General features: G+C 51.4%; 1 protein-coding gene and 1 non-coding gene across 2 annotated transcripts; both read right to left on the bottom strand.

Moving 5' to 3' along the window:
• Positions 1 to 16: 16 nt before the first annotated feature.
• Positions 17 to 21,491, bottom strand: LOC122375786 (phosphatidylinositol 4-phosphate 3-kinase C2 domain-containing subunit alpha-like). Its single transcript, XM_043355289.1, has 25 exons — positions 21,353 to 21,491; positions 20,936 to 21,085; positions 16,558 to 17,537; positions 15,992 to 16,115; positions 15,384 to 15,527; positions 13,917 to 14,149; positions 12,924 to 13,023; positions 12,361 to 12,551; positions 11,481 to 11,619; positions 10,618 to 10,819; positions 9,964 to 10,128; positions 9,444 to 9,559; positions 8,989 to 9,139; positions 8,134 to 8,322; positions 7,657 to 7,791; positions 7,045 to 7,252; positions 6,285 to 6,666; positions 5,846 to 6,001; positions 5,289 to 5,439; positions 4,805 to 4,961; positions 4,134 to 4,369; positions 3,508 to 3,711; positions 2,942 to 3,138; positions 2,286 to 2,527; positions 17 to 2,020 (listed from the first exon to the last, which is right to left on the bottom strand). Exons 2-25 carry the CDS (start codon positions 21,060 to 21,062, stop codon positions 1,844 to 1,846), a joined length of 5,106 nt encoding a protein of 1,701 aa, XP_043211224.1. The 5' UTR covers positions 21,063 to 21,085; positions 21,353 to 21,491; the 3' UTR covers positions 17 to 1,843.
• Trnan-guu lies at positions 12,249 to 12,322 on the bottom strand. The gene has a single exon. It is a non-coding gene; the product is annotated as a tRNA-Asn (tRNA).
• Positions 21,492 to 22,994: the final 1,503 nt, after the last annotated feature.

Genomic DNA, 22,994 nt, shown 5'->3' on the forward strand with positions numbered 1-22,994 from the left:
CGGAAAACAAAAGGGAATTGTTGAAAGGCAGCGCGCTACCTGTAGTATATTTACACATACACACATCGTTATATAATATCTGGTCACAGAGTGCAGGAGTCAGGGTCAGATCATCTGACCTGACGTAGAAACGGCCCGGTATAAAACAGACACCCGATGAGACAGACACAGACAAACAGATGGGACTGTCAGGGAGTGAAACACAACAGTCGCATACAGCATCGATCAAATGTCTTCAATGATACGATATCGGAGACAAAGTTCAGACAGTGGCGGGGTTGACAACAGGGTACTCGACAGCAGAGCTCATTTCGCGTCAGTGTAAAGCTATCAGTCGGTCTTTCCCCGACCAGATTTGATCATCGCGCGGAGGGTCTGATGACAGTACCGGCAAAGAGACGCGGACAGGACGACTAGGACGCGTCGACAAACCGTCGGAGCCAGGCCCGAAGCTCGCGCAACACAGGTATGGAATGCTTGAAACCGCGGTCTAACGTGCTCAACGGCAAATACTGTCAGCAATCGCAGAACTGAGCCGCCGGTGGCGTGCCAAAGACGCGACGAAATCACCAATCAGCGAGCGGTGTGGCGCGGTTGGCCAATCAGAAGTCAGATAACAGGCGCCCCCACCAATCAGCAGTCAGTGTGGCGTATTTGGACCAATCAGCTCATGTGCACAAGAAGCCGCAACCAATCACAAATTGAATCACAAATCATGATCTCTGACCGCCAGTTTGGCTCCAATCACAGAACAGATAATAGTATACATCACGCTACGGCTGACATTCTATTACCGGAGCCTAAAATAAGTAGATATACGACGCGCACTCATCTCTAAGACATGGCTGAAATAAGCAGCTCAGCTAGTCACTCTAGACGCTTCGACTAGCCACTGGCATCTTTCGCACCCTGCATATAACCCATTATGACAGCCGGTGACCAAGTCAACCACACAGACTCACAACTCTACTTCATGCGCTGCACATTCACGCTAAATAACAGGCTGTCCCTGCAGCACAAAGTCGTCACAGTCATACCATAGTGGAACAAGCTCTGGAAGCGCGGCAGGCTCGGAGGAGGTCCGCTCGAGCGAATAAACATCTAATATCTCCAGTGTGCGTCTTCGAGACTAGACCCAACAGATTCGGGAGGCCTCCTGGGTGCCTGCCCGATAAAAAGCGTGACACATCGCGCGTGATGCAAATAATCGACTACCAAGCCGGCCGCAGGGGTGAAGCCTTTTCAGCAGACCCGCTGCTGTGCCCTTCACAGGAGTACCAGCTCATCAGCAAAGACAGCTTGCGCCTCCTAACCGGCTGGGGTCTTCATATTGCAGTCAAGGTGACAGAGGAGGCCCCGCAAAGACGAAACTCGCAACACATGTCTCTGTTATCAGTAGCCGTCTTCAGCCATCCCCGTTGTCACTTAACACCATTCCTTTAGTCTTTACGCCAGCTATGGTCCAAACGACTTCCCGCCTCGTCCTTTGGTACTTACAGCCACTTAGCACCGTTCCACCCAACCCAGGCATGACGCCTGCAGGTCCCCACAACGGTCAACAACGACCTCCTAACGGCAAACATCAGACCTTTCCCAGAGGTCTGCCTGTGTGTGTAGATCACCACCCTGTAAACGAATCACGAAACCTGCCGTGCGCAGCCAGCAAGAGTTACTCACCAGGAACTGGCACAGTCTGGAGCGCGGAACGTGTGTCTTAGCACCCAGTCTCCCGGCGAGCGAGCTTCACGCGGCCTCAGCTGTTGCCTTCACAGTGACAATGACCTCCGAGAACCCCTCCTCGGCCGTCGGTAAAATTCTCATCTCCCCGACGCGCGGCGTCCTCTCACCGACTGAAGTTGGTCAGGTTGTACCACTGCTGGGTCTCCTGGGTCAGGTCGAAGTCGGCCAGGCGGACCACCACCGCGCCAAGGAACACGTTCTCCTGGAGGTGGTCCTGGTGCCAGAGGGAAGCCTGGAGCGTTTTGTCTTCGACAGCTGCTAGCCGCATACGGTAGACGATCTGTGGAAGGCAATCAAGACGAGTGTCAGCGATTATAGCGAAGAGTACTAATTAGTTACCTTCCTGAGATAAGCTCGTCAAGTAATTGCTGATAGGATACGATGCTCATCAAACGAAGCAAGAATCCGAATGAACTTAACCTTATAATCAACCTGAATATGAATGATAATATACAAAGAAGGCACATCAGCTAGGAAAAAAACACTTTGCAGCCTTATCTCTTAGTGTGCCAGCCATGTAATCCAACCCTACACGCCACACCTACCCTCTCCATGAAGCTCGGGTGGTTGTTTTTGCGCACCACCTTGGTCTTGCGCTTGGTGACCTTGTTGGGGTCGGGCTGCAGGTAGATCTTGACGTAGGCGTTGGGCTCCTGTCCGTCGGGCAGCTCCAGGTCCTTGGCGTGGTGGACGAAGACGCTGAACGTGTTGCGCTGGTAGCAGAAGCTCAGCTGGAGCTGGCCACGGATGTAGTGAGGAGCTGTCCGGTTAACGGTCGGCTTTGGCTCTGTGGAGGTGGTGGCAGGGGAGGTCAGAGAAGACGAAACGACGGCCACGGGCCAACGGACAGCGAGACATTGTCCAGACGGTAACTTGCACCACTAACAATCACGGGTTAACCCCGGTAAATAACACGATGAGAAATCATGTCAGGGTCCAGCAAGTAATCAGCATGGTAAAAAAATCACCGATCCAGGCGCTAGACAACAAAGAGGCATGAATCTGCCCTCACGCCACTTGTTTCTTCTCTTCTGACTTCCGACTATCCTTACCACGATTCCACTCACCCTTGAGTTTCCTGGTGTTGATGCTGTCCTGCTGGTCTACTGACCCTTGAGTTTCCTGGTATGCTGCTGTCTTCCTGACCAGTCCACTCACCCTTCAGCTTCCTGGAGTTGATGCTGTACTGTGGTCCACTCACCCTTCAGCTTCCTGGTGTTGATGCTGTCCTCCTGCTGGTCCCTCAGCAGCGGGTGCATGAACGTGTAGACGATGTCCGAGTGTCGCACCTCGTCCGCCAGCTGCCACAGTTTGCGCAGGAAGTTGGAGATGCTGCGCCGGCGCGCCTCGGCCACCTGGCGAATGTGGGACCGGCCCAGCCGACCGCCCTTCGGCAGACTGAGGAGGGGAGGGGAGAGTCAGGTCAGAGGAGCTGGTGATTTGGAGTTGACGCGGTGATCTTGCCTGTAAAACTGGTGAACTGATGAGAAAATTGCAAGGCAAAGTAAAATGCAGGAAATAAATTTGCCCTGACGACTTGCTACTTGCTAGGGCCAAATGGCATAAGCAACCCTTAAACTAAATAGAAGAGAAGATAATTAGCTTTGTCAGCATATCCACACGGAAAACAGCAAAAAGCAGTCTTTATCAAGCCCAGCATTCATGTCCATGAACCAGTTAGTGCGTGCTCGATGTATTTCAGCTCGCATGAGCAGCGATCAATATTCCATAGCATCCCAATGCCACGAACGATTCCTAGATACACACCTGTAGAAGTCCATGACCAGTGGGAAGGCCATGGTGAGCTTCTGGCCAAACTCGATGAACTCCTTGTACGTTCTGAACACGTAGACGGGGTCTGTCATGTTCTCTCGCTGCACGCGCAGGATGAAGACGTAGCACTTTTCCGGCTCGTAGCGTTTCTGATAGCCGTACACGGTGACGGAGCTGATCCGACCGTCCGTCGCCTCACTGCAGGGCGGACGGGGACACGGTCAGATGAGACTCAGATCGACCTATGCGGTAACTAAGTTTCGATAGAGCAAAAGCGGGAGAAAACAGCGATACGAGGAAGAAGTTACGAGGACGAGGTAGGTAGTTTGGCAAAGCCTACGATTTGCGTTTGATTTTTGACTCAGGTACCTTTAAAAGCTGTAGCCGAACCAATGTTTGTACGGTGAGTTGTCAAGATAAGCTTAAATGAATTCGAAGGGCGATCGAATCGATCGCATGAATACAATTAAGTTCCTTACTTTTTCCTTTTCGTAGCTAACCGCGACATCCATATAACGTTCCTCCACCTACAGCCCATTAAAAATTGCCAAATTCGTCAATGACTTCACAAAGTCACACTCACTGATACCCCCACCTAGCCCACGTCCCTACACACTCACGTGTATCGTTTGGGCACGAAGCTGAGCAGCTGCTCGTCGTTGTGGTCTCCTGTGAAGCGCAGCTGCGCCAGGCTGTGCAGGAAGAAGTTGACAGACGTGAACCACGACTTGAGGCTCTCCTGGATCATGCGGGCGAAGAAGGCAGCCGCCTCGTGTTCGACCATGTTGGGCAGCAGCGCGCGCTGGATGTAGTCGATGGCGTCACGGGACACGCCCGGGATGCCTGACGACGTCATCTGTGGGGGCAGGAGGCGAGGGGAGAGGTGGCGTCATTAGAGGACACAGCGATGGGTGTTATTTGTACATTAGTCTAGAGGAATGGTCTTAATCGGGAATGCATGAGTGAACGTCGAAAGTTATGGCTACAGCATTAGAAGCGATAACAACTGTAGATAAAGGAGCGGCGACAGTCAGCTGTAGATTACAAGAAAAAGGCGAAGACGAAGATGCCACCTGGAGAATACGAACGATCAGCTGTAATATCATAAACCGGCATAACGCAGTCACAGCAAGATATTCAGAGCTGCTGCGTACGTACGTGGTAACTGGCGACTATTATAGAGGAATAGCTAGTAAGTAGTAACACAACAAAATGACAATAAAGCTGCCGTAATCAGGCAGTCAAGAATACAAAACTGAACAGCCAGAGAACGAGAGGGGAGTCCACGCACCAGCGCGAACAGGTTGAGGAAGATGTTGCCGTGCCGCCGCAGGATGTTGAAGCCCTTGCAGCAGAGGTCGACGAACAGCTGGAAGCGCGCTGACGGCTTGTCGCCCCCGTTGATGACGTAGGCCATGTCCGAGGTCAGCACGAACGGAGCCCGGTCTCTGCGGGGAAGGAGGGAGGTCACAGAGGCACTTCAACGGAAGTCAGGGGTTAGACAGCTCAGAGATTTGGCTCCGTGTGTAAAACAATCGCGCACAAAGTCACTTCCATTGACATTGAACAAGGATATGCATCTCATAACAACATCCTAGCCGAGAGATATAATATGCCCCTTTTAACACCGTACATTTTCCACAGCTACTCTGGGTTGCAGAGCTGCTGAACGCTGGGTACAATCCATGTAAACCAATCGATGGATTAGCTGAAGCCGTTGGGTGCTGATTACTAAGTTCAGGAAAACACACAGATCACAGTCATCTCTCACTCACCGTTTGAAGGCGCCGAAGCGCTGCGCGTCGCCAAGGAACTTGCCGAAGTCGATGTGGAAGAGGTGTCCGGACGAGCGGAGCATGATGTTGTCGTTGTGTCGGTCGCAGATTCCCAGCACGTACGTGGCCACGCAGTACCCGGCGCACGAGGCTGTGGGGGTGCGGGAGAGACGCACTGGTCAGGTTTGTTTGTTTTGTTGGATTAGGCCCTTTCGGTCTGACAAGAACACTGGTCAGGAGTCAACCGATGGGTGACTCAGTCGGAAGATACATGTAGAGCTAGCTGTTCGTCGTTTTCAACATTTTCCATCACAATGATGACAAGTGCCACTCGATGTCACCAAGTGCACTGTATCTGAACGGGCCGTGCCGTCGTGATGCACATAGCATCAGATTATCAGAGAGAAATTTTGAAAATAAGTATGTCCCAATCTTCCTACTCACCTTTTCTCTCCTCCATCGCCGGGCTCCGAGTCACATCCAACCCCAACTCAACCCCCACCCTGTCTGCCTTTCCCCATCTTCTCCTTCTTCCCAATCCCTCTATAATGGCTCACCAGTGAAGTTCTGGGCGGCCCGCTCGTACTCGAGCTCTGTCGGATTGTGCTTCGCCAGCCACTCGGCGATGGTCATATCTTTGAAGGCGCCCGTCACCCCGTGCTCTCCCTGAATCTTCCGCAGCGTCTCCGCACTCTGCACCATCTCGATCATACCTGACGGAAAAAATACGAGGCAACTGATTAAACACGAAACGAGCATAAGGATTAGAATACGAGATGAGAAATTTAAAGTAAAGCACCTCTAAGCGTTGCCATACCAAATTAGACAAAGCCAACAATGAATCTGCTATTTTCACACTATTCCAGTCTTTCTCCTCCATTGCTCCTTCCCGCCTTCTTCACAAACCTACTCCTACTTTGTCTCCCTCCTCTAGCTTCCTCACTCTGCTATCTTCCTTTCTCCCTTTCTCTCCCTCTCTCCCTTGTCCATTCTCACCTCTGCAGTGCCCCGTCGGCACGCAGTTGAAGGTGACCATCCTCAGGTCGAGTCCCTCCTTGAGCCACAGTTTGTCCATGATTCGGATCATCTGAATGGTCAGCATGTCCTGTCGCAGGTCGTCCCCCACCTTGTAGATCACCGGCAGGGTCTCCCCGTTGTCCTCTGCGCTGCAGAACTGCACTCGCAGCGGCAGAGTGTTTGACGGGAAGTAGGAGCACGCCGGTACGTCAATGCCGCACACCTCCAGCGCCGGGTCGAGGGGGAGGGAGGTGGGCGTTCGCTCCAGCGACTCACGCAGCTGGTCCAGGCAGCGCATCAGCTCCCGCAGCCGCAGCGACTCCTTGGTGGTCTTGACGTGCTCGGCCGCCTCGTATAGGCCCTGCGGATGGAGAGGAAGGTCAGGTGGTCAAATGGGTACGATTAGGAAACCGGTTAGTGTGAGGTGAACTGGCGTACCAACGAGAGACACTACACATTCGACATTTTACAGCAGGCTCAGTTAACTTCTAATAATTAGAAAAAAGGAAACAGTTCGATAGTCAATTGACAATTTGAAACGATTTGAAGAATCCTGAAACATCAGCAGCAGCTGGGTGCAGTGTGAGCATCTCCACGCATAAATAAACTCACTCATCTGGACCACATCTAAACAGAGCACATATTACCCTCTCCAGAAGCCACCCCTTTTGTTACCCCGCTGATAACTTCACAATCCTCCCCTTCATCCCCTTGCTTTCCATCGTCACCGTTCACTCACTCTCAGCAGCACCTCCTGACTGAGGAACCTGCCCAGCAGGTTCCTGCCGCAGGTGGAGCGCAGTGCCCGCTGCAGTACCGTCAGCCGGCGGAGGTAGCGCGCCTCGGTCACCGAGGGCTCGCCGCCGTCGGCCGGTAGACACTGGTGCAGCAGCCAGTACAGGTGGTGGGCCACGCGCGGGGACGTCAGCGCTCGGTCGATCAGAAACCTGCCGGAGAGTTAGGGGATGGCGGGGACCGTCAGAGGTGTAAAAAACGCAGGGACGAGGAATGCTAATGAGACATACAAGAGAAAGAGGTGCGGCGAGCTGCACGTGAGAAGACACAACGAAAAATACTTTATTGAACATCGAAGTCCCTTATGATTCATTTTGTTTTCTCGTTCAAATAGCGAGTCGCTCTGAGTGTCACACTCACAAGTCACGAAATCCCTTATGATTCATTTTGTTTTGTCGTTCAAATAGCGAGTCGCTCTGAGTGTCACACTCACAAGTCACAATGTTTCAGAGCGCGTATACGAGTATATTATCGTTAATGTCCTGGCCATCCTGAGGCTGTCAATGTTTGCCTATCTATGAGGACGCTTGTCTGTCCTCTAGTCACGCGCCCTCACCTGGCCAATGTGGAGCAATCCCAGGCCTCGTGTTTGACGGCCTGCACCAGCTGCGGCAGGTAGTCCACCAGCTCGTCACTGGTGATCGACTGCAGCCACCGCACCGCCTTCCTCCGAACCACCACGTCCGGAAAACTGCACACGGGTCACCACACCGGGTTAACAGAGGCATAAGACGAATAAAAACATGCGTCAACTGGCACTACGGGACTTCAGTATTCAATGGTGTTAAAACTGCAATGGTGCTGTTATGCAAACAAAAGTAAGTTTTTTTACGATAGAGAGGAATTTCAGGTCGCGCGGTCTATCAGTGCTCATCCTAACCAATTGGCCAATACAATGTTTAAAAACGCAAGCAACGTATTATAATAACATGGCTGACAGTGGTGACTACGTCACTGAAAAAAAAAATCACTGAGTATCTAAACGGAGCAGATTGTAATCCGTTCAGCTCGCCAGCTCTGTCGTGATTCCCACCTGGGCAGGAGGAGCTGGATGGCGTCCACGGGCGCCAGGTCGCCCCAGCTCTGTACCATCGAGTGCAGGTCGGGCAGGCAGGCCCACTCCCAGCTGTGAGCGGCCAGGAGCACCCGGGGCAGCGCGGCGGGCTCATCGTACAGGTAGTGGCGGCGGTCCCACAGGATCTCACGACGGTCTGCTGGCACTCTGAGGCGAGGGAGGGTGCGGATTATTTACATCACGCACTGGTGCAGCAGTGTATGAAGGTTATCACTCATCAAGTCATCAGGTCACCAGTGCTACCAGGGCCCAGGGCATGGCAGCGTTTACAAAAAGGATGGTAAATGCCAACTGGTCAGTGGACTTGATCGACACTGATGGAGAGCCGATAATCTTACTTGACCATAGACCTCTGTATACCTGGACTGGACACAGAAAATCTGGCCATGACCACAACGGCCCTTAGAGTAAACGCTTATAACTCGAGAGTCAGTTGACCTAGTTACTACATCAATTTTTCACCACCGCATAGCCCTATTCATTAAAAATGAAGGAGATCATCCGCCGAACCGATACGGTGTAACGGGGGAGCACCAGCATGTGGCGCGTGGGAGATGTTTATGAAAATGGCGAGACAGTATCTCGGGAACGGCTGGGCCGAATGAGTCCAGATATACAGAGGTCTATGACTTGACATTTCTTTCGCTGTTCACACTGTTGACATATCCGAGAAGAGTTAGCTCTTCTCGACACTTCTTCCTCAAGCCAACTCATTCAGCGTTTCCAGTAACTCATTACATGATAAGTCTACCCGTGACTAAACTATCAACCCTCATCAGTCTAGCTCAGCAGTTCCGTCAGTTCATTACTCACTGGGTGAACAGGTCTGTCTCCAGTGTATCCAACAGCAGCGTCTGCGTGTCCACATCCAGAGAGGAGAACTCCTTCCGAGAGCTGGTCGGGTTACTCTCCACGGGCGGGAAGCGAACCCGCGCCCGGGAACACATCGACGGCAGGTCCACCGCTGGGAAAAGTGAAGGAGCCCATCAGTGAGCCCTAGCTTTCAAAGCAACGGTACCAAGACCAAACCAGTCTGTATATATGCTGAGAGTAGAGTTTTATCTTCATAATTGCGAATAATGACCTCCGAGACAGATGCATCACAAGAGCTCAAGCTAAAATACAACATAAGTTTAGTTACGCTCCAAATTTCACGAGCAGGCGACAGAATCTGAAGTCCCCTTAAACGGTTCTGTCTTTGTGAACACTGGACGTGAATGTTAGTGTCCAAAGTCCATCCTCAGCCGTCACAACATCGCTCTACTCACTGATTGCGGTGCACTTGTCCGCGCTGGGGTGTGTCCCGGGAAACGGGGCCGGGCCCAGCTCCTTCATCGCCTCAGGGGGCCACAGCGGTAGGACGTACCCGCCCTCGGCCAGGATCCTATAGGTAGAATCACGACAGGTAAGTCACAGCGGTAGGACGAACCCGCCCTCAGCATGTCTTGTCAGAGCCCTGGCCAGAACAATTCAGTTACAGAGGCAGCATGGATCATCGTCGGCTTGGATCCTAAGGCGAGACGAGTGGCACGGAAGGTGATACATGAGTGAGTCGTGACCGTGGGCTAAATGAGAACAGCAACACAAAATTAAACGATACGAAAATTTCACACTTCAGCTCTTATAGCCATTGAGTGAAGCGAACTACAGCTCACAACACTTGACACAATATGTGGCGACTGTAATCAAAAGGCGCGCGTCCCGAACCGCCCACTGTCTCCTCTCAATCTACTGTCTCCACACCACCGCTATCCTCCCCTCCCCTCGGCGTCTGCTCCCATTCCTTACCCCTCGAAGTCGAACATCTGCAGGGCGGCCCAGCCGACCTCCTCCTGGTGCAGTCGGACCGGATCCTTGGCATCGGCGGGCTGCTCGGGCATCAGCCCGCTGACGGTCACTACCAGACGGGCCTCGCGGGGCAGACAGCACAGCGCCACGTCCGTGAACTCCAGCCTGGAGGAGAGAGGAGGGGAGGGGTAGTTAAGACTTAAGACTGCCTCCAATGTCAAGCAGAAGAGCGCTATATAAGCCAGCTCCATCCCAACGCACGAGACGCAAAGAAATGTCAGGAGACAGACAGGCTGCTAGATGATGTTCCACATCGGAGAAGCGTAAAAGTGTCAGCATTTCAATGAAGTGGTGGTAGGACCGAGGACGCTAGGTGGTAATTAGACATGTTGGGAATTAGTTTTTGAAGTCTTACAAGACTGAAAGACGTAGCCTAAAATATATAAGTGAAACGCGCGACTGTCCGCATCGAATTCAGAGTGGAATATCTTTCCGAGGACGCCAACAAATGAGTGAGCACCAACAGCGAAACCCAGCTCAACTCATTTTCAACAGATAATTGTCATAACAACCTCAGAATTGAAGGCTGAAACCACCTGAAATCAACCCAATGCCACCTCATCATACCGGACAATTGCCTGTTCCCAGACTCACCAAGCGTTGAAGCTGCACCACTTGAACAGGTGTTTGGTGGGCGCCACGGGCGCTGTGGGCACTGTCTGTGAGACGGCCCGCGAGCCGTGGTACAGCTGGGCGGTCACCACGTACTGCTCGTACCGGTTGTCGTGCCGCAATCGGTGTAGCGCCGACACGCGGATTAGAACCGTGTCGAGAACCTCGGTCAGGGGCCGCTCCACTGGGGGGGGGGGGGGGGAGAGGTAATTAGAGGTTTGTGGGCATATAGTACGGAGGAGGGCGTAAAGCAGTCTGTATGCCGGGGTTAAAAGCAGCAATGGCCAGCGGATCCTCTATACTAATCATTTACCTGTACGATATAATGCTGCCGTGTCGCTTATGACTTACGAACGTGTACTGTACACATCAGCCTGAAAATAAGTTTAGTGAACAGAAAGGTATGGAGCATAAAATCTCACAGTTCCGTCTCAATGTTAAGCTTTCTCCCTATAACCGCATCCCATTGTCAGCGCCCAACTGACCAAAAACTGTCACTTTACAACCCATATAGCCACACGGCCAACCAACGGACCCACCGCCGCGGGCTAACACAGTTTGTGTCGGCGGTATATGAGAGTCGTTCCCACCATCATACACGCTCTACTGCCCGCACTCTCGCCCTCGACACCCTACATGAGCTAAAGCGCCCGACTAGAAACCCAGCAACCCACAGTTGCCTGTTGTACACCGAGGTACACACAGCACACACAATACACACAGTCACAGACTTCTAGTATATATAGAGACATCTATATAAAGAGATATATCTATATACAGAGACTTCTCTATATATAGAAAAGTCTGTGACACAGTACACACAGTACGCCGCGGCACGAACTCACCGATATCCGTGCTGGTTTGTACGACTGAAAAGTCGGTCCGGAACGCCTGGCAGTACATGATGAGCAGTAGACGGACGGCGTCCTGCACTGGTCCCAGCTGAGTGGAGAGCTTCAGACGCAGGTCGGCGCGGTCAGAGACCTGTGGGCAGGGAGAGGCGGGGTTAGTTACGAGTACCGTAGCGGTTAGATGTGGTACTTACAGCCATGACGGGGAGAAAAGATGCGTAATGTCACGGTAAGATATATAGGACGATGTCACGGTAAGATATATAGGACCCACCGTCACTGCCAGAAAGCAGCACCGTTATGGTTCAACGCGAGACATAACGCTACGGTGAGACACCGTGGTTAAGGCTTGCGGTCAAGGTACCGCGAGCTTTTTCAGGGTTAAGGCCATTCCAGTGCCATGGTAGGTCAGGGCAATCCGAAGAGACCAATGGGCTGAAAAAAGTCTTCCAGATGGTACACCACGGCGGCTGAGCCCGTCTCATTAGCACTCGACAAGCCAACCAGCCGCGCTAACGGTTTCACCAGTCACTAGTCAGGCCGACTTCCGTTGAAATTGGTCTTCGGCTTACTATGACCGGTGGGAGGGAGGGCGACCGGCATACACAGGCCCGGAGAGTGGGGCGCACAGCGCCAGGGAGGGGAGGGGATGCTCTCGGGACCGAAAACGATAAATATCATGGAATGATAATGAACGGGCATGGCAATGAAACGGGATAACACGCGTTTTGTCAGCAGGCGGAGAGCGAAAACGATTCCGGCCGCCCCCGGGTGGGCTCGAACCACCAACCTTTCGGTTAACAGCCGAACGCGCTAACCAATTGCGCCACGGAGGCCGGTGGCACCAACCGGGTCGCTAGTTTATCGGACTAACCGGTTCCTCTGAAATCCGCTGGCACGTAGCTGTTACGTCGTCCAGCGCCTGGGCGATCTCTATAGTCTGGAGTTGGCCCAGCTGAGTACAGACTGCCTTCACTGCCTGACTTAGTCGGTCCGGTCGAACGCTCGACTGACTCGAGTCCTCGGCTGTGCGGCGCAGCTGATCACATTCCCGCTCCACGCACTCTGTCCAAGAGCAGAAACATTTGTCAAATAACGGTCCATAAATTAGCGAATGGTAATTAGAGACACTGGACATTCCGGGAAAAGAAATAGGAGAGCCGGCTATCAACGGCACCCCCGCCCCCATCCCACCCAATAAACAGCCCGAGGAAATGGATCGGAATGAAGTGAAATAAGAGAGCCGACGGCTAAACGACGACAGCCAATGGAAATATGAGAGTAGGTGGAAGAAGAGAACAGCAGCTAATGACTCATAGCACCCTAAAAACAAAGTTGGATAATAGACCCCGTACTTAGAAGGCGGACGGCCACTGACAGCCGAGAAAATGCAAGGAAAAATCAAATAAAAAGCATTCAGCATTAAATATTGCTCACCGAGCAGTATTCGCAGGTTGTCGTATGTGACGGGGTCGATTGTAGAGGGTGGCACCAGGTCCTCAGGTCGCAGGTCCAGGTCAGATATGTCGTCCTGACGCTGTTGGCATGAGGGAGGGGCAGGGGTTTAAAGGGACCCTCCCACCTTAACATTAGATTTGAGTTGAGATAGCCAAAATGGGGTCCCTGGCTCACAATTACCGGTTTCAGCACTCACAACATCGAGAAATGCCTTAAATCGGAAATGTTGAATTTCAAAATTGCAGCATTTTGATTCAGAGGGGCTAATGCATAGGAATACCCCTCTGAATGTGTGACGTCAGCGCAGATATCTAACGATTTTTAAATGTTTGACTAAAACGTTTTGTAGCACGCGGTGGTATATGCTGCTTTGCGCGCAACAAGTGCCCCACTTTCAACTGCCAAACTATTGCTTCCAAATAAAGTCGCTAGGAACAGCAGAGATCCCAAAAAGTAAACAAAAGTAAAAGTCTAATATCTTGAAAACCGGTGAATATTTTTCCGATGAAATTTGGTAGATATTCGTTTTCGCTCTTTCTGAACCGAGCGACATCACTTTCATGCCAATTCATAAACTTTTTTGAAGGTGGGAGGGTCCCTTTAAACAAGGCTGACTGCTGATGGTTCTCGTGTCGTAACGCCAGAGTCTTGGCCCATGCCGAGCAGGGTTCTAAAAAAAACGACCTTTTTATTTATGGGAACATCTGATGCGTGTTATACAAAAGGTGAAAATGACAGTGCCCATAAGATACAATGTTGAAATAAAGCGTCGACTGTCGCGAACATTGTAATTCTCGAAACTCATCCCAAATCAAGCTAACACAACCGGTACTGTCACCCCACCTGAGACTGCCCAAGCGTTTCAGTCCTTTGGCCTCTTAAAACACCCCTTAACAAACCTTCCATCAGGCTTCCCCTCGCCATTTCCCTCACCCTCCCTCCACGGCCCCCTCCTCTCCCCTCCCCTCTCACCGTCCTCTGCAGCGGCAGTGTGAGCTGTTCAGTATGTATCAGCGACAGTCGCACATCCTCCTCGTACTTGATACACCGCTGCACGTACTGGTAATCATGCAGCGCGCTCTCTGCAGTGAGGTACTCGGCGGCACCACACACACGCAGGACATAGTCGGAGGGGTCTGTGGACTCGAGTCCTGCCTCCAGGGCACAGACTGTCTGCATGATCACCAGGTCGACTGTGCTGGAAACTGTGGGTGGGGGGAGGAGAGAGAGAGAGAGAGAGAGAGAGAGAGAGAGAGAGAGAGAGAGAGAGAGAGAGAGAGAGAGAGAGAGAGAGAGAGAGAGAGAGAGAGAGAGAAGGAGAGAGAGAGAGAGAGAGGAGAGGGAGAGAGAGAGAGAGAGAGAGAGAGAGAGAGAGAGAGAGAGAGAGAGAGAGAGAGAGAGAGAGAGAGAGAGAGAGAGAGAGAGCGAGAGAGAGAGAGAAAGAGAAAGAGAAAGAGAGAGAGAAAGAGGGAGAGAGAGAGAGGGTGAATGTGAGAGTACCAATCGAATGGGGATGTGAATTGTGAGACCACAGGTTAGAATAGCTCATTGGGAAGTAGATCGTAACAGACGGATCATTGAGGCACGACATGAAGCCTGAAGTCTCGGCGACATTGGAAAGTCAACAGCTCTTCTTTAAATGTTTGCAGTGTCACTAGGGTGAAGAACGGTTGAACGAAGCTTTATATTACCTCATGTACTACCAACAATATCATGAATAGAAACAAACGATATACGGTAGATCGGTTACGAAAACATAGTATGTATGTACATGGCTAATTATAATTAGCCAATTATAATTATAATTATAATTATAATTATAATTATATTATAATTATAACTATAATTATAGGCCGCTAATTATAATTATAATTAGCGGCCGAAGAATAATTATTCTTCGGCCGCTAATAAAAATTCAGCCCGTTTCCGTTCACCAAGGCAGCTCTGCAAACCTAATCAGCATTTGAGCGCCCTGGTCAAGACGGCAATGCAAGAGCCGGTATCAGAACTGTTGCGCAATTCGCTACTTGGCGTAAACGCGTCAGACTGACGACATTCAGTGAGTGATACAGGAACGGTAGGTAAACCGGCGTCAAAACACATGGCATCTAGACTGACAATACGGAAAACAGAGCATACTGTAGTTACTGCAAAGAGGGTGACGGAAAATGGGCGTAAAGTTATGACGTGTTATGACACCCAGCAAGCTGCCAGGGCGCTCGTTGCCAATTCACAATGATGCTATACTATACCAAAAACAGATATCTCACCATGAACAATCAGCTGATTGCTTCATGACAATGCCTTACCCAGGTCGACTGACATGCATGACTCCAAAAAGACTATCAACCCCTAGCCGGGACCATAACGCCCCGCAAATGCACATTTTTGTTCAGCAATGTTCACTGGCCGTCCCAGGACGTCTAAGCCACCACTCACTATCACAGGTGAAGCAGACAGGGGATGTGCGCGACTGGTGGTGTATCATCAGCTTCACCGTGGCGTCCAGCTGCTGGCTGGTCTCTATCGTGGCGCTGGTAATCAGGCCCGGGTTGGTCGCCCTGTCGTCCGCCGGGTACGAGCCTACAACACACGGCAAAAAAAATCAACCCAAGGCGAGGCTGTAGAGGATAGTTTGAGAAGGAAGTCATTTGGATCGAGCAAAATCATAGATATTGTTACATTGAAGTACCTGCATTAGTGACAAGTAACCCAAAGAAGTTTTCGAAGATAAACTAAATAATGCGGAATGCTCTTTCGAAGAATATTGTTATATATAAGTGCACGATATATTACATTTTCCTCGTATAAAAAAAAATAACATGCCGAATACGTGAGATGCCATTCAATAATTGTCCTCCCTGAGCCCGATGCAGTCACCGAAATTACCTCTCGATAACGCGAGACGAACACCTGTCTGTTCCTATACTTGCATCCGACTGCACTGCTTTGTCTGCTGTTTTCAGCGCGGCCAAAGGGTCCCCTGCCCCACTCCAGCCCAGCACTCAGCTCAGCGCACCTACCTCCCAATGCCTTACAGCACTCACCTCTCAATTCCTTGATCATATCACAGAACGCAACAATGTCACTATCACAGGAAAGACCCCTGGTCTTGCGCACTTTGATGCCGGTGGACGACGATATTAGGCTATCCGAGGACCGCTGCCGCTGCTGAAACGACCAGAACAACATATCGATAATTTCTCTTAAAGATCAAGGTAGGGTTTTCTAGATTAGAGACTTGGCCATGTGTTTATTAATGACACAACGAAAAGCTAGACATACAATGGCATTTGGTAGCTGCCTGCATGGGAAGCAAGTGAGCACATTGCTTTGAATCCACATCGCCAAGAAAAGGGTTTCCCCGTTGATATTCCCAAAGTTCGATAAAATTGCAAATGACGATGTCAACACGGTTTCCCGATAGCGTTGAATTTCAATTACTGTGCCACGTACCACAGTCCAATCGACTTGCAGATATGACCACAAGCCATCAGCATGCACGCGTCCCCCTTTCCAAACTGGTTTTGAGCCCCACTGTCAACCCACGCTGTTTCCCTTCTCCCATCCATGCCAGTAAAGCTATTTTCATACCAGCAGTCTGTCCACTAACCTTGTACGCCTGTATTCGACTGGCGGGCAGCTCGACGGGCCGGCCGGGCGGTCTCTCGGGCGTCATTGGACCGGCACGCTGCTGTCGCGGCGGCAGCGGCGGCGGCTCGCCATCACTCTCGTCAGTGGGTGCCCGGGTAGCCAGCGGTTCGTACAGCGACTCGGCCGGGCCCGTCCGACCGTACATGTACTGGAACGGATCCGACTGTTCGTAGTAGCTGGTCGCTGCGTCTTCGTCTGCCGTCGTACACGCCTTGATGGCTAGTAGTTCGCGCACTTGGTCGGAGAGTTCCGCGTCCTCCGCGCCGCCCGTGGCGCCAGCCGGTGCGGACTCCGGCGGCGCTGACAGGGGGTCGAACACCTCCAGTACGGAGCGGCGCACCGCGGAATGGTCAGGCGCCGGCTCGCCCAGGTCTATCAGGTTACCATTGGAACACGGCGGCTTCCTCAGCAGCACCCGGAGCGACTCGAAACTGGGGTCGGTCGTTGCTGACCCCGGGGTGGTAGCCGGGCTGGCGGTCGGTACTGAGGGCAGCGCGAGTGAGAGGGGCCGGCCGGCCGACGCCGGGCCGCAGGCACCGTTCAGGAGCGGAGGTACGGCCGGCAGAGCTGACGGTATGGAGGAGTGCAGCGGGTGTGCCGGCACGCGCGGCGGCAGCGGCGGCCCGGCGGCGCCCCCGCCGTACAGCTGAGCCAGCCGCTCGGGTCCCAGGGCGCCGGCAGCGGGCCGCTCGGGAGGCGGTGGCGGCGGCTCGGGCGCCTCCAGCTGGATCAGGTCCGGTCCGCTGTCGGCCGTCTCCGGCTCTCCGTACAGCCGCGGCGGCAGCGGCGGCCCGTGCGCGGCGGCGGCCGACGCCGCGCGGCCCACCGGTCGGCGCGGGGGCAGACTCGGCCTGGCGTCCGGCGGGCGTGGTAGTGACGCCGAGCTGGTGGGACGCGGCCGGGGCTTCACGTCGGTACCGGTCGGCGGAGGCGGTGCGGCTGTGGGGAACAGATACAACGTCAGTCAGGACACCGAACGGCGAACACCAACAGTACGCTACAAGCAGCACAAAGAAACACGAACACAAACCCTAACTGACAGCAGCGTAGTGACCACCAACCACTAACAACACGCTGCGCACACCAACTGTAGCAAACTCACAGGTGGTGAGCCACTCGCCCGCCCTCCGTATTCCGAACAATGACCACCACACATGGCACATCCAGTTCAGGCGTCATATTTCCCTGAATGGTACCGGTCAAACTGCCTGCCAACCGTCCCGGCGGACTCGGAGACACAACAAAAACAGCATATCGCCAAACCAGAATACCGCATCGTGTACAATCACCGTATAAATTCACCGATCTTTTCCTCCAGCCAATCGTCCGTTCCCCGGATCTAACCGTCCCAACCTTCGGGCGACACCGGCCCTAGCGAACGGCACTGCGTCAGACTTGAGCACCAACCGGACAGTGTCACTAACCCGACCATCACCGGTCACCAATCACCAGACCGACTCAATAACCCCAGCTGTTGGCCGTGCCCTTTCCGGGTGCGACCAGCTGAGTGCTCACTTCACGGCACGACAATTAGCACAGCTGATCGAAGATAGCCGCGCACGGGCCCTTCACGAGCTTACCGACACAACAACAGTCGCTGCAACTTCACCGGCCTGGAACAACCACCGCTCGACTCAATGTCACTCGCCTCAATGACAAACAAGTCCTGAACGAGACCACTCAGGCCAGGTCTGGACGTGGCACAGTGGTCCGCTCCATTACAACCGAACGCTGCCGGGCCACCGCACTGTGTGCCGCATACACTGCGCGGCAGGTCCCGGTTACACCGACCGTATAGAGTTGCAAGCGTGCTGGACATCGGTGCTATGGTATGTCACGTCAGTTGGGCAGAATGACGGCAGCTGACCCCCCCCCCCCCTCCTCCGTGTCCCCATCACGTGCCGACAGGTCACGCACGGAACGAAAAGCGGAGACCAGCGGCATTCCGGATAACATAACGGGTTTATTTGGGTGCAAATAGCGCGTGTTTGGTTATTAATGTCACCTATTGTTGATGTTCAAATGTATGTAGATTGTGTCGGTGCGTAACAAATACATCAGCCAACCACTGTTCGTGTCAAGATCTAAAGGAAAATTAGTGAAAGGTGGCGGTAGCGCCCATGAGAAGGCTGGTCAAGACAACCGCTTCGTAGTAACCTTTCGTTTGACCTGCAATCATGCGGCTACCGGTTAGACAATAGCACCATTTCTTCTAGGAACGCAACAAGGAGCTGGCGTAACCTCAGTGTTGGTGCACTCTAGATAGTGGAACGTATCAAATCGCAGATTACGCTGATCAAAGATATCGGCACCGCTAGCAATATCATTGATTGCAGATAATAGCGTAGATATGATATGCTACCGAGGCTGAAGGGACCTGACACAAAAATTCGATAGGCATTCACTGTTCAGGGGGACGATGAATCATCACCTTTCAATAGATAAGCGGCCGGCGAATGTTCGTCTTAATTGCATTGCAAATACACAGGTATATTTGACCTGAACTATACAACAGGTTTTGTGGGGGGGGGGGGCATAACATACAATGTAAGTTAGTTTCCTACGAGTACTTCAGCACTAAGCTATAATCGCCACCCTATATGTGGAAGGCTTGGGATGTCAATGCATACATACATTATACATACATACATGCCTACATGCATACTTTTAGCGATGTATAAAAAAGGAGACACAAGATGAGATGTTAATCTCTAATCATAAAGTTGACGAGACTTCAGCATTTAACCGCCATCGTTTTAGAAGGGAGTCACACTGGGGCCTGCAATGTGATTGTTTCTCGGTCGAAAATAAAGTTGACATGCATGTTCAGAGGGCAACCATAATACACAGCTAGGTCAAGTGAAGGGATAGAGACTTTAATTCATTCATATTATTATCAATATAAGATGCTTGATGAAAGTCAAAACGATCACATCATTTCAAGCACCCTACATATGTAGCGTAAGCCATACGTATACCAATCCAGTGATGTAACATGTCATGTCATTCTATAAAACCTTGTATCCCGCTGGAGCCAGACTGGAAAACATCCATACACTACGCCGGAGGCGGACGCCCGTGAGACCCTCATGCACCGAAATTCGGCGCAAGTGATTTTGCGCTGAAATGTCAGCATGATTTACCCCGTAAATCGGATACTTATTTGCACCTTAATTAATCCACTGTTCCATAAAGCACATGTGCAAACATACCGAACGAGGTTATATCATCCAGATTCTAGTCAGAGCGTTCCCGGTCGGAAATTTAGGGTCGCAAAAATTGGTGGTGCGATGTGTTCAGGGTGTCTCGCTACCCGTGGCCATTCGATCAGGCCTTACACTGAAGGGCCAAGGAGATGCAGTGAGCTGTTCTTAGCCTTAGAAACACAATAGTCATACTCCCCTGCAAAAAAAAACATCGCAGTAGAACCGGCTTAACCGCCCCACGGGGCTGGTACCATGAGCACGAGAGTGCATTTCTCCAATGCGCCTGTCTGCGATATCGGCCCGAGCCGGTGCTGGTAGACAGCCATTCGACAAAGCCGCTGCTATTGATGGAGTTCAGTGCTTGTGCGAGGAACATTGTAATAGCTATTTGAAAATATACAAGCATGACCTTTCCTCGATATTGAATAAAAAAGTGCCAAAAAATACACTAAAATGACAAAAATGTTCTACCAATAAAGTACACTTTTTGGCACTTTTTTCATTCAATATCGAGGAAAGGTCATGCTTGCATATTTTCAAAAAAGCCACTGCTAGTATAAGCAGCATATCGGAGGACAGCAAATTTCTGAATCTGCTGCTGGTAGACAGACATTCGGTGAATTTACTGCCAGGGCAGCATATTCGGGCCGGATGAGTGTGTGATTCACGGCAGCAGATTCACAAATATTGATCTCCTGATAGATCGACCATGTGAAAAATTTGGCAGCAGCCATGCGCAAAAAAATATTGTGGCTGTCAAGCACTGGCACATGTGAATTTATGATGGATGCGCACTGAAATTTTTGGCGCAATACTGGACATATTTGGCATAGCATGCATTTTTTTCCAGTCAGCCATTAGAGGTCAAGGTGCAGGATATTTGGCCAGGCCAGCCGCCAGACACAGAAACTTGATGTGCTTGAATATAAAAAAATGCTCCGGAACCATGCTCGAGGGAAAAATAGACATAGGATAGGTCCATTCCAAGGACAACTAAAAAGTGACTCACCAGTCACTAGTACAAAATAAATGAAAATACCTACCATGCTCTTTCAATCTGAGACTGTAGTTGTGTTGTATACTTAGTTGTAAGTCATATATTCTATGTTTGATGTCAAGAAAGTAACCCACCTTTTTCAGCCTGCCTGCGCTTTTCCTGTCGGAAGCTTTCAAGACTAAGAGTTTTAGCTCTCTCCAGATCTTCCAGAAACTGCTGGTGGCCACTGGCCCTTGGTGGCAGTGGTGGCGGTTTCTCCATTGCAGTATATTGGTAGGCAGAAACTGCAAACACGCAAAATAATGGTCAACATCTTTGCTTCCAGGCAGGCCGTCAACATCAACATGTTTTACTACCTAGGTAGGTACCTTGCAAGCCTTTGATTGCCCTGCAGTAACAGTAGGTGATGGTTGGTGAGTCGGTGACTGGCATTGGTATGTCAAATAATTTTTAAAGTCCATAAACAGTTGGTGCAATAGCATTCAATTTGCAGTTTTATGAAACACGAACTATTTTGCATTCAAAATGAAACCCACCTACTGTGCACTGACCTTGACTTTAAGACTTGACTTTTAGACAGACACTGTAGATTCTGGACGCTGCTATCAGCAGTTATGAAAATGATAACAATAATCAATGAATGAAAGTTTTTACTCTATATTGATATCGCAAATATATTGCCATTAACACCCGTAACTAGGTACTACACGATCGAAATTTAGGGCCTTGGTAACAACTGGATTTCCATTACGTCATGGGTGATGATGTCACACTACGGGTGACGTTTCACTGCTGCTGCTGCTGTCCACGGAGGGCAGCGTTTGTGAGTGGAAAACAGTAGCAAAATTGTAAATGAAGGCAGTATTGGCGCTCATGCTACATATGAAATTTATAACAACATATTGATATTAGTGAATGTTTATTTTTGTTACTTTTCATAAACCCTCCATTCCAGGGTCTGCATGGAAAAGTTCTGTTATTTTAGAGTCAAGCTATTGTACTAAGGGATTTATTTTGGCAATTTAGTCATTTGTGAGGTTATAAGGCTGCAGAAACTTTAAGTAGAGGTTGGTATCAATTATCCAGTTGCAGCTATAATTGTGTCATATTTTGTATCATTTTCTGAACATGTTAACACCTACCTATATGAATTTAAATATTGTGATTGTAGGAAAGCAGTCACCCTCACATTGCAGCGGGGATTAGAACAATTAACCACACTTGTTATACAAAAAGCCTGTTTGCCATCAATTTTAGGAATTCAAATTAGGTATTGGTAAGGTAGGTGTAGCACAAGCTGCCTGATGCACGAGAATGGGTCTTTCTAACCAAACCTTACCTAACCTGACCTACAACCTACAGCCTTAAACCTAAAATTTACAACCTACGACCTAGTCCTACGGTATGGCATATCACAACAGCTTGTGTTACGTCTGCTACCATGACCCAACTTTGTTCCAATTCATACCAACTTGGGATGACAGTCACTGCAGATGTGTGCTGACCATGCAGGTCTTTGTTACAATTGCAATTCTATTGTGTTACAGGTTCGGCGTTCTACAGCTGCGACCCGCCATAGCTGGGCCACCGCGGCGGCATCACCTTCAGGGTGGACCTGCCCGTGGTCACCCGCTGGTCGGACCCGCCTGCAGTCCGCAGGGAAGCTGCCCTGTGAGCCATTGCAGAGCTCCCGCACCCGGACGTCACTATCTGGTCGGACGGCTCGGCTCACGGCGGGACAGAACAGGGCGGTGCAGGCGCTGATCCAGTTCCACCACCTCAACATAGAAGAGACCGTGCGCGCTCCTGCAGGGGCGGTCTGCTCCAGCCTGAGAGCAGAACTGACCGCCATGCGCGAGGCGTTCGCGGCTGTGGCCGGCCTGGAGGACGGGGAGTTGGCATCGACCAAGTCGGTCCGCCTCCTCACCGACTCAAGGTCTGGGCTCCAACTACTCGGCCGCGGCCCAGCTAACCAGACCATGGCCCTGGCCGCCGAGGTGTGGAGGCTGCTGAGTGCTGAGCACCCTCGCCGAGAACGGCACCGAGACGGTGCTCCAGTGGGTGCCAGGCCATGCCGGGCTGGACGGCAACAAAACCGCCGACCGCCTGGCTGGCGAGGCCACGGCGGGCGACCAAGACAGCGCACCGATCGACCTGTCGAGTGCGCGGGCCGCCGTCACGCGCCATGTCCGG

The sequence above is a fragment of the Amphibalanus amphitrite genome, unplaced genomic scaffold (assembly GCF_019059575.1).
Source record: "Amphibalanus amphitrite isolate SeventyFive unplaced genomic scaffold, NRLGWU_Aamphi_draft 001920F_arrow, whole genome shotgun sequence".
NCBI lineage: Eukaryota > Metazoa > Arthropoda > Thecostraca > Balanomorpha > Balanidae > Amphibalanus > Amphibalanus amphitrite.

Coding starts and splice junctions, on each gene's coding strand:
- LOC122375786 (XM_043355289.1), bottom strand. CDS start 21,062: ATGGAGAAACCGCCACCACTGCCACCAAGGGCCAGTGGCCACCAGCAG. Junction 6,002..6,284: donor GCCGACGGGGCACTGCAGAG/GTGAGAATGGAC, acceptor TTTTTCCGTCAG/GTATGATCGAGATGGTGCAG. Junction 3,139..3,507: donor CTGGTCATGGACTTCTACAG/GTGTGTATCTAG, acceptor TCCCCTCCTCAG/TCTGCCGAAGGGCGGTCGGC.